Here is a 12,038-nt window from a genome sequence, read left to right as displayed (position 1 = left end):
TGTATCGCTAGAGTCTTGGACTCCTCTCTGTACTTGGCTGACAGATCGATCGGTCTTTCTGCTAAGGGGGGTTTTTTCCAGAAAGGGATCTTGTATCCTTCTTTGAGAAGCTGAATAGACCAAGGATCTGCTCCCTTTTTCTCCCATGTTTGCCAGAAATTTTTGAGTCTGGCTCCTACCACTGTCTGAAGAAGAACTTTGTCAGACTTTATTACTTCCTCCTCTGAAGCCTCTTTTCTTGGAGTTTTTTGTAATAGGTCTTGCATTCCCTCTCCTGAGGGATCTACCTCGAAAGGGCCGAGAACTACGTGGTAGAGGAGTGGTTTCTTTAAGTTTCTGTCCTGCAAAACTTGACGGAACAACTCTCCTTGCTGCTTTAGTCATCAGATCTTGTGTCGCTTTTTGAGTCAGAGCTGAGGATACTTCTTTTACCAAACTATGCGGAAAAAGATGAGTCGAAAGGGGAGCGAAAAGCAGTTCCGCTCTCTGAGTGAGCGTTACTCCACTCGAAAGAAAAGAACAAAATTGGGCCCTTTTCTTCAAGATTCCAGCTGAGAAAAGGGCTGCTAGCTCGTTCGACCCGTCTCGAAGCGCTTTGTCAATGCATGACATAAGGTGAACGAGTTCTTCCGTTTTGGTAGACTTCAAGTTTTCAATTTTCTTTCCCAACGAACCCAGAGTCCAGTCTAGGAAGTTAAAGACTTCGAAGGCTCTAAAAATCCCTTTGAGGAGGTGGTCCATTTCAGAGGAAGACCAAAACACTTTCGTCTTCCCCATGGCCGTCCGACGAGAAGAGTCCACAAGACTAGAGAAGTCCCCATGGGAAGAAGCTGGAACTCCCAAACCTAGGACTTCTCCAGTGTCGTACCAGATGCTGGATCTGGAAGCTAATCTGGCCGGAGGAAATGAGAAAGCTGTTTTTCCCTGGTCTTTCTTAGAGTCCATCCATTCCTTCATTAATTTCAAGGCTCTTTTCGAAGAGCGCGATAATACCATCTTCGTAAAGTCGGATTCTTTAGAAGCCTTCCCTAAAGTGAACTCTGAAGGTGGAGAACGAGGGGCAGCTGGCACAAAACTTTCTGGAAAAAGTTCCGCAAAAACTTTCATAAGCCTTTTAAGATCTGCTGAAGGTTGTAGATCTGTTTGATATTCTTCCTCGGAAACGACTTGCATCTGATCAAAAGGAGAATGGGGGATGTCTTCATTCCTTTCTTCTGATTGAGACACAACTGATGTAGCGATGTCATGTTGCGTTTGTGCATCCTGCTGTCCAGTTTCTTGATGCCTGGAGTCTTGTCGTCCAGTACCTTGATGCCTGGTGTCCTGGCATCCTGTCTCATGACGATTTTCGTCCTGGCGTCTTGCTTCAAGACGTTTTCGTCCTGGCGTCTTGCTTCAAGACGTTTTTCGTCCTTGCGTCTTGCTTCAAGACGTTTTTCGTCCTGGCGTCTTGCTTCAAGACGTTTTTCGTCCTGGTGTCTTCCTTCAAGACTTCTTTCGTCCTGGCGTCTTCCTTCAAGACGCTTATCGTCCTGCTGTCTTGCTTCAAGATGTTTTTCATCCTGGCGTCTTGTTTCAAGACTTTTTTCGTCCTGTCGTCGTGCTTTAAAACGTTTTTCGTCCTGGCGTTTAACAGTAAGAGTAGCAGGTTGATATGACTGCATAAGAGAGGAGAGTTTCTGCTTAAAATCTTGCAGTACGGAAAACTGTGGAGCTTCTTGCTGCTGGGAACAGACTAGAGAAGTTGCAAAGTCAATCTCTCTCTCTTCATTCTGTTCGTCTTGAGATGAAAGGCCTGAAGAACGCCAATCCGAAGGAGGAGCAGGAGCATGCACTGAAGGCATCCAATCGTCCGATGCTTCCTTTACTCCTACCAAAGACGACGGCCGCCTGTGCGGTATCTTACGTCTTATATTGGTAGGAGAGCAAACATCGGAGACGAAAGGGAAGCGAACAGGAGTTGTAGCACGCACCGAAAGTCTCCCTTCGTCCGATCCTTCCTTACTTCCTGCCAAAGACGACGGCCGCTTGTGCGACATCATGCGTCTTGATTTGGCAGGAGAGCAAGCATCGGAATCGAAAGAGAAACGATCCGGAGTTGCAGTTTGCACCGAAGGTTTCCCCCTTTCCAATATTTCCTTGCCTCCTACCAAAGACGATGGTCGCCTGTGCGACGTCTTACGTCTTAATTTGATAGGAGAGCAAATATCGGAACCTGAAGGGAAGCGCTCGGGGCTGCTCCAATGATACCATCCTGGACGCTCTTGACGTATATCGTCCTGGCGTCCAGTATCAAGACGCTCGGCGTCCTGGGATTTCCTTTTAATGGGTCTGGATTTAGAAGTCTGACGCCAGCCCCGTCTGGGTACTGCGTCGTCAGAAGACGAAGAAAACACTTTAACCTCGCCTTTCCTATAGCGAGGGTGAGCGTCCTGGGGATCGTCTACAGGTACGCTCGAGGGGACGACCGCTCGGGAGCTAAAACCTCTCGCCTCCCTTCGTCGGTCGACTTTCCTTCTCACAGGGGTTGGTGAGCTTGGAAGAGGTCTAGGACTAGGAGCACGACAAGTCCGAGCGGCCGCACCCTCCACTGCACTTGCACTAATTTCACTATTCACTTTAATATCTCTCATATTAGACCATAATTTATCCCTGTCTTGTGCCAGGGATTCTACCCGTTGACCAAGGGCTTGAATGGCCGTCATCATGTCCTGTAATGATGGACTTTTACCTGTTTCTGAAACTGGATTTGGTAATGATACAACAGGAGGAGGATCAATAGGATTATCGAGGGATAGAGAACTATCTATTCCTTGACTGTCTATGGAGGAGCGAGACAAGGTCTTCTTCGCTCTCCTTATCCTATCCTTCTCTAATTTACGCACATAGCGGTAATATTCAATCCATTCAGTCTCAGGCAAGCCCACACATTCATCACATCTATCACCTATCTCACAAACTTTTCCTCTGCATTTACTACAAATAGAATGAGGATCTAAAGAGGATTTAGCAAGTCTAGTCTTGCAACCTTTCACACACATTCTCAAACTTGAAGCAGAATCAGACATGATGAGAAATCAAAAAGAGAGATCAAAAACAAGCAAAGGTCAAACCAACAATATCGAAACGAAATCAAAATCCAATCAAGCGAAAGCCAAAGCCAAAGTGTACTTCACCAAATAATACTGCAAAAGACACGGGCTATAACGAGCGAAGTTCCAACGATGTCACCGTAGCGGCGGCAGGGAAGATCTGAGGAATAGTTGGTATGGTGCTACGTACCTGGTAGAGGGCGCACAGGTGGTGCACCTGACTACCCAATCGGCGATTGCCGCGAGTTTTGAAATTCTGCCGTGACGTCAGGGACGTAAGCTATATATATAACTACCAGGTGAGTTAGATGTTTGAAAATTATGGTTATGTATATGGGTGGCCTACCAAAAATAGAGTAGATCAAGTTGAGTGTCTTAATTTCATTTTATGCTATACAGGTAGTGTTCAAGTTACAATAATTCGTCTTATGATAATCCAATTTTACGATGGAGTTAGCAATTAATACAGATACAACAATATTTTGAAAATATTTAAAAACTGCACTCTCAACAGGTGCAGGCAGCAGCGTACAATCAGGGAGCGAGAGAGACCCAATTATAATAGCTTAACTTTATCCCATCTTCTAGTTAAATAAGCTCAAAAAGAGCAAAAGAGAATGATGAAAATATTAAGTACAACCGACTTGGATAACAACAACATCCATTTGGCTTGTATTTCCACCATTATTCAATAGGAAACAACTACCGTAGTTATGTTATAAATGATGTTATGTCAAATAGGACCGATACATTTTTATGTAATAACTTTATTCGCTGTAGATCAAAGATCGGCAAGGAAGTATACTGTTTAACTTAAAAGTTGCAGCTGAAGCTGAGAACATTGTTCAAACTGCTAATGACTATTGTTGTGCATCGGCAACAAGATAAACAAAGTTCGTATTACGATGAAATCAAGTGAAAATAGCAAACGGAATCGCATACTTTTTTATACACTGAACATTCCCCCAACACAATCTGTTCATGAAAAGTGAATTTAGTTCACAACGAGACGTATTAAAGTCATATTTCACCTTAAAACACGTTGTATGGCGAGAAATTACCTTGTCCCATAAAAGTGAAGTATATAGATATTCTTTTATGTAACTAGAGGCAAGAAAATTCGCCCAGAATTGAGTTAAATACGGAGAAATAACCTCTTATTCGCCATCAGCTGATTTCCAAACCAAAGCACTGACCGCTATGTTAGTATTCTATAATGCAATAATATGAGAATACATACAATATTATTGGATACAGTGAGGTAATGTATAACTTTTTAAAGGACTCGTGGAAAAGAGGTTACGTTTTTATTTTATAACTATACCCAGCCACCAGCTGCCTGATATTGCTCAGTTATACCAATGTCGGACTGAATCTGATTCTCATTTAGTGTCCAATTTTTTTCTTTTTTCTCTACTGATAGTCAGAATGCACTGAACCACCAGAATTGGCTTATATACCATACCATATATGTAGTATAGAGTATACTTTAGGCTAGGCTACTTTATTCTTATGTATATGATATACCTTAGTATACACTAGGCTGACTCTTGTTAATGTTATTCAAGTTCTCTTTGTACTGAATGATCATAAGCCAATACCCATTGAACAGAGAGAAATAGCTGAAATTAATCGTTACTATACGGTATATGTATACAGTATATACGGACTGTGTAGTGTAGGCTAGGCTACCCTATATGTAAAGATGGTACTGATTACCCTAGTGTAGGCTAGACACATTCGAGATACAATTTTTCCAACAAACAACGAGGTTTTGGAACCTAACCCCATCGTAAGTAGAAAAATACCTGTACTTAGTTTTAAAAATTACTGTCTTTTAATGTGCACAGGAAGTGATTGAAAGATGTGATACCAAGAGGTACCATTAAAAGACTGATAACAACCGAGATGGTTTGGACATCCAATTATACGGGATGAAGAACATTTTCGTTAGAAGAGTGGAAAATATGAAAGTAGCAAGCTACAGATCTGAAAGAAAACCCCGGAAAGGGAAGATCAAGAACTAGACTAGATGGAACTCTCAATGTTTCAACCTACTTAAAACAAAAATTGAACAAGTTTATGACAATGATTAGGACTAATGGCTTTTATGAGTTTATGTACATTTTGGTTGAGATGGGAGCTTGAATCAATTTCCATACTACTGCCAGGTTATCAACAACTTGGTTGGATGATTGTTATTGGGTCCAAAGGTACTAAAATATTTGGAAACATTCACAAAAAGATTATAGAAAAGGGAAATAATATCTGAAAACTTTAAAAAGTTATTATCAACCCCTCATTAAATTCATTCCTTCAATTTTGACACCAGTATGATCAGGATGGCTCAAGTGTAAGTTAACCTGCTTGATAGGAACAAGACTATTACAGGAATACAGTCATCCCCACTGTAACTAACTTCAAAGTCCCTCTGGATAAAATGCCAAGAGTTTCCTCACCCGAATGCATGTAAAGGTGCGTTCACACGGTCGAACAATGCCCGACGGACAAACATTGTTGCCATATCAAAGGCAAAGCAGGATGACGTCAAAAGCGTTGAAACGAGGGAAGTAGATCTGGCAACAAACTGTGGTACCAGTTGAAGTTGTATATCACTGTTCTTACTCTGCTCACAAGGCAAACTCTGGTAAGCAATTGTTAATTGGTAACAATGTTTGTCCGTCTGACGTTGTTTGACCGTGTGAATGCACCTTAAGAGATAGGCCTTCCCTTCTGATATCAAAGATTACAGTAATGTTAATAACCAAGGTCCCAACATTTTAGGGTGGTTAACGATCTCACCACAACTACTATCAATTTCATACATATATTTTACCCCTGTCCCATCCATGATACCTCATTCCCATTTTTCAGTAAACTAAATTTTAGCGAAAACAAAACAATTCACATTCTTGAAGACAGGAGGATTTTTATAGAGATTTAGGTTTATACCTAGGAAACAAATTCCAGGGGTTCAAGAGTCCTCTCGTTTGTTTGTTTGTATGGTGCTTTTACATTGCATGGAACCAGTGGTTATTCAGCTACGGGACCAACGGCTTCATGCGACTTCAGAGTCCTTTCAATCATCACATGGCTTCGACACAAAAATTATATTTATGTCGAAGCCATTCCACTTCTAAACAGCACTACTCTGCGAGAGGTGCCACAGTCTAACAAATGGTTTTCAGTCTATTATAAGCATCTATTATAACCAGATACTGCATTTGCTGGATTTACAGTAATTTTTTTTAATAACTTTTCAAGGAGTGGTCTTAAACCTAACGAGGAAAAAACCAGTGCCGAAAAACATGGATTCCTAAAAATACAAACATCATTTCATTATTGCAACACTACTGTTTCTCTCACACAAAACATTACTGCAACCCTACTTTTTGTCCCAGAGGTCTACTAACATAAAACCTAATGACCACAAACAAAATATATCTAAAGACTAATTATATTAATACTTTATGCCTTTTACACTAATTACTGTGCATGTTCCTAATATTCAAGACAGTGACAATCTATCCATTCAACAAGGTCAAAAACTGATAGTCTACAAACCAAAGCTATATTTCAAAGTGACTGCAAGTATGCAGCATTTAAACAAAGTGGACATATGTATTACAGAAAAAGAATAAAGATGGATGAAAGGAGCAAGAATAATATTACACTTTTCTTACAAAAATCACAGTAAATGATCAGCAAAATAAGTAAAGTAGTCCAAAATAAACCCTTGAATGCAAGCAGGTATAGACTTAGGTTGTTGATTTAATTTTTTTCCTAGGTTGTTGATTTAATTTTTTTCCTAAGTCTTTTGACTTTCTCTACCCGAGACAAATCATATCTTGCAATGCCTGGTAATAGGTGCAAGGATAATATACAATCACAGTGCCTGGTCTTAACACTTGTGCCCATTTGGGTACTAAATGCAGACATTATGATAGAAGAGTTACATTGTATGTTAATGCATTAGATACCGCAGCCCATCACAGTCCTTACTTTTCCTACTACATCTTCTAACAGTGAAAAGCTAACAAAAATAATAGACTGGACCTGACATGGAAGGAGAGTTCAGTAGTTGGAAAGGTCCAATGTCTAGGTCTTTTTACATTCATGATGTTTAGGATATCTTTGCATATTCCTATGTATCACTTACTGTGACACTGTAATTTCTAAAATGAATAATATTAATTCTGCTCCTTTTCTTTTCATTTTTTACGGTTTTACTATGTATTATTTATATAACTAATCAATATATAAACTTTTTGTAGAATGTTACTACCATAATTTAGGTGACTAGACTGGACTACTATTCTACTGCCAGTTCTTTATTCTTGAGTTTTATCAAATGTTTAATTATTTCTATTACTAGTTTCCTTTATTCCTTTACCTAATTCTTAATTACTAAGCAATTCAACTTACAGTACCATTCAGGTACACTTGTACCTGATCAAATCAAGACTTCAACCGAGATTTTCTACTTCCCCAAGGCCAATGGAAACAGAGTAACATCACGAAACTATATCCTAATACTGCATGACAAATACATACAATCAACTGATTGGTAATCTTGAAACAAGGCTATTGTCAACTGGGAATCTGCCACAATTTCTTTCATCCGCTGCTCTTATTTAAGCAGTCAAAATATTTTGACAGCCAAATGGCAGCTCTATCATATGCAAAGTATGTCACTTGACCTGTAAACATTTTCAGTGGTTTTGCATTTTCAATAAACCACTACAAAACTGGTGGACTACACTACTACCTCTGACACTACTGCTACAGACACTCAAAAACACTTGTTACCTTGTGTACAGGGCATCTGCTAAAGAGCACCAGCCATCGAACTTCTGATCTTCTTGTTAATTATTGTCAGCATTAACCAATTAATCATAACCAAGTGGAACATCCAATTTCCCCATCAACTCTTACACTAACAATCAGCATCTAGCAAATGAGAGAATAAAACTATTTCTATAAAATTCCAACCATAGATTAGCAAAAAATAGATTAGGTGGACTTTTAAAATACACAGGGATACTTCTCTTGGGATAACACACACAAATCAAACCAAGAGTATAGTCAGAAAGTCTTTGAAATACAACATACATACTGACCAAGTGTAGGAACACTTGCACAGTATATACAGGTAGTATTTTTTGGGCACCATTCACAAATATTTCTGTGCCTTTTCTGAAAGTCAGTTTTTTCTATGTCTTTCTATTTATTTTAAATAAAAACTTTCTATGGGGAAAATGTTCATCAGTCTTAAACTAAACGGGTGTAAAGTAAAGGCTTTATATGTTAAAAGTCCACAGTAGTGAATAACCAAAGTATGAACTTAAGCAACTTACCTATACAACTATATACTACTAACTTTATATTGAAAATAGGAATAAAAATACTTTATAGATAAAACCCATTATATTCTTTAAGCTTTAAAAACAATATCGTACATTGTCAATACAATTTGCTATTTTAACAATTACAAATTATTAGGTATAAATGCCATTATCAAATAGTATATAATAAAATATAATTTATAACATATAATCATTTAAGCAAATAAGAATACCGTGAAACTGACTGGTCCTAACCATAGTGTGTTTCTATTAGGCACTGTGCTGGATTGTATGACCTAAAGCAGTGTTTCGCTGATGTTCTAAGCTCAGCCATTCAGAGTGCTCTTCCTTCAATTCTAAATTGCAGAGTCGAAGATACGAACTGCCTAGGTACATGTTTTCACTAAATTTATCCTCACTCCATACGCTAATTTCGAGGACACGCTGTTTCACTATATCCTGAGACATGCGGTATGTAATCTGAAAATAAAAGAATTTGGGATGTCCATTTAAGTTTAGAAATACTATAAATGCTAACTTTTAAGAAAATACTACATATTTAACTATCTACTAAGGAAAGTGGTTTCACAAGGTAGCAGTGCTAAAATTATACAGTAGCACAGAGAGAGAGAGAGAGAGAGAGAGAGAGAGAGAGAGAGAGAGAGAGAGAGAGAGAGAGAGAGAGAGAGAGAGAGAGAGAGAGATACATCAAACAACAGATACTTACAGGTTCCATAAATGTCGGATGACAAGTTTTCTTGACTACTTTCGTTTTCCTTTTAGTTTTCTTGTGGGGGTCTGGCAACAGGTATAACTTGACGTATGGAGAAGGCTCCTGATTGTTACTGATTAGAGAGAGATTCCTTGCATGGTGCACCATGATCTGCAACTGCCCTCTTAAATACTGAAAGCTAACCTTTACTTGTCCCTGAACTTGTCCAGGTGCTGTGAGCATTGGAGGCGTGACAGACATGCGTGTATCTGAGGAGAAAAGGACCAGAGTGAACACCTTTTTAGTCCTCACTCCAAAATCTTCATTCAGAGCAATGTTAAAAACAAACTACACATGAAAACAGGAAGATATACGTTTATATTTCAGTGTACTGTTAACTTCAATAATTTTAAACTTCATGTCACCAGTGAGTTGAACAAAATTGCTTCCTCATACAGAACACTATTAGCCACAAATAAATTCATAACTAACCTTTGTTTTTGAGCTTTCTTATGTGAATGTCAGTATCCTCTTGGTCCCTTAGTAATGGATGAAAGAAAGTGTACACCAATTCTGAATGAGATATCTCTGGTGCCAAGTCAAACAGCGTGGCTAAGAAAAGCTCTATTTCATATTTTCGTTTCTCCGCAACAGCCTTTACTTCGGAACGACCAATCTGCACGCCTTTTGGAAGGCTGGAATAGATTTAAATTTTTTTATTCGCTACATTAAACAGCTCTAGGTTACTTAAGCTTGCCCAGTGACAACATGTACTAACAGTACTACTTATAAAAAGCAACCTATTATAGAGAGTAAGCCAAAAGGCTTCTACACAATATACAGTGGTCCCCCGCATTCGCAGGGGATGGATACCAGAACCCCTCGTGAACAGCTAGAATCTGCAAATACAGGAAGCCAGCGGTTACCGTTGTCATCTGTTAGCTATGTTTCAGTTTTACAGCACTTGTTAAATATATTCATAGCTGGGTTTTACATTCCGTAGTGTTTATAGCACCGTTGTCTGGTTATCGGTTTCTTAGGCTAGGTTCTGAGACGGCCTTATAAAATGCAAACATAACGAATATACATCTCTTCCTCTGCTCTTTTAAAAAGTTATCCTTTACTTCCCTTACAGGCGGCCCTCGGTTAGCAGCAGGGTTGCGTTCCTGGCCACAGACGCTAAGCGATTTTTAAGTCTACAACCACCGCACACCTTCTTTCGGAATACTAGACCAATTAACAGCGCCCTTGTATGGAGTATAGTAAAGTAGAATTTACTGTACAGGAGCAATGTACAGTACATTATAGCATTATAAATACTGTAAAGTGAAAAATAGCCTAGCTTTAATTCTTTGGGTGTCTAGAGTATGTAAAGATTTTAGGTTTTATACAGTGTACAGGTAGCTGTAGTGTTCAAGTTATGATAATTCGTCTTACGATAATCTGATTTTATGAGAGACCAAATTACAATAGCCTAACTTTATCCCATCTTCTAGTTACATAAGTTCAAAAACAGCAAAACAGAATGATGAAAATATGGTTTTAATGTTATACTCGTTGCGTAAACGTGTACAGCCATGAACAACCAAACGGGAAACAAGTTTTTTTAAGTACAAGCGAATTGGATAACAACATCCGTTTGGCTTGTATGTCAATCATCATACTACAGTACACTATTACCGTAGTTATAAATGATGTTATGTAGAATAGGACTAAGATATCTTAATGTAATAACTTTATTCGCTATAGATCAAAGATCAATAGGGAAATATACTGTCAAATTTAAACCTAGATAGAGCCAAAGCTGAGAAAACTGTTCAAGCCTGCTAATCGCCATTATCGTTCATCTGCAACAAGGATAAAACTCCAGTAAACGTATGCCATCAAACACAACCGTAGATAAAATTGAGATAAAATCATTTGAATCAAAACTACTGTGCTTGAAAGAACACATTGTACTGTTGGTTTCACATCGATAAAAGATAAATAACATAAAGTTCGTATTCCAATGATAAAAAGGAAAAATGCAAACAGAATCACGTCCATAATGTTATAGAATTAACAGTCCATTCCAAAGCAAGTGAAAACAGAGATAAGCAAGAGATGAAAAAGTGGTAAGGATATGGAAAATAAAATTTCTATAGTAGGAATATAAAATGGTCAGAAATAAATGAAGAATTAAACAAAGATTGGGATAACATATTCATAAGTGATGATATACAGGGAAATACGGATATATTATATAAAATATTAAAGAAAATAGTGGATAAATTATACCAAAGAAGAAAAGTAAACATGAGTCATGCATACCAAGAGACAGAAGGATCATGTTCCAGAAAATCAGAAAGTGGAAAAAAGGTCTTGCAAAAGAAAAGAAGGCATGGAAAGTGATGGAACTAAAAAGAAAGTTAGAAAATCCAGAACTAAAGATTATACAATCAAAAGAAAATGAAAAATGGGACGTGGAAGAAAAAACCCCATTAAATATCAAGCAGAAACCCAAACTATTGTACTCATATGCAAAACAGATGAATAAATGAAGAATAGAAATAGGCCATCTATGAAGGGAGATTAACGAGAACATATAAAAATATGATAAATGGAAAAGAAACAGATGTGGTTTATCTAGACTTTTCAAAAGCTTTTGACAAGGTAGACCATAATATATTAGCAAAGAAAATTAGAAAACATAATATAGTGGACAAAGTAGGAAGATTGATAAAAGAATTTTTACACAACAGAAAACAAATAGTTATTGCAAACTATGAGAAATCGGATGAAGCTTAGGTAATATCAGGTGTGCCACAAGGTAAGGTGGTTGCTGCATTGCTGTTTGGTATGACTGCAGACATAGATAGTAATGTTAAGTTCTCTGTAGTGAGTAGTTTC

General features: G+C 38.2%; 1 protein-coding gene and 1 long non-coding RNA gene across 5 annotated transcripts in view; both read right to left on the bottom strand.

Annotated features, from left to right (window-relative positions):
• The window catches only part of LOC135214479 (uncharacterized), a 392,113-nt gene extending 383,618 nt beyond the window's left edge, over positions 1-8,495 (bottom strand). The window contains exon 1 of the long non-coding RNA XR_010314352.1: positions 7,902-8,495. This is a non-coding gene — a long non-coding RNA (uncharacterized LOC135214479). The remainder of the gene's footprint in view (positions 1-7,901) is intronic.
• A 5-nt stretch (positions 8,496-8,500) lies between these two features.
• Positions 8,501-12,038, bottom strand: part of LOC135214478 (phosphatidylinositol 4-phosphate 3-kinase C2 domain-containing subunit beta-like) — a 184,644-nt gene continuing 181,106 nt past the window's right edge. For all 4 annotated transcript variants that reach the window (XM_064248826.1, XM_064248827.1, XM_064248829.1 and 1 more), the window contains exons 27-29: positions 9,642-9,844; positions 9,165-9,418; positions 8,501-8,917 (exon numbers count right to left, since the gene is read on the bottom strand). In XM_064248826.1, the coding sequence (XP_064104896.1) occupies positions 8,708-8,917; positions 9,165-9,418; positions 9,642-9,844 (667 nt within the window). In that variant the 3' untranslated portion in view covers positions 8,501-8,707. The remainder of the gene's footprint in view (positions 8,918-9,164; positions 9,419-9,641; positions 9,845-12,038) is intronic.

The sequence above is a fragment of the Macrobrachium nipponense genome, chromosome 45 (genome assembly GCF_015104395.2).
Source record: "Macrobrachium nipponense isolate FS-2020 chromosome 45, ASM1510439v2, whole genome shotgun sequence".
In the NCBI taxonomy this organism is placed as follows: domain Eukaryota; kingdom Metazoa; phylum Arthropoda; class Malacostraca; order Decapoda; family Palaemonidae; genus Macrobrachium; species Macrobrachium nipponense.
Note: the sequence above shows the minus strand (reverse complement) of the source record. Positions and strands in the feature narration are given on the sequence as shown.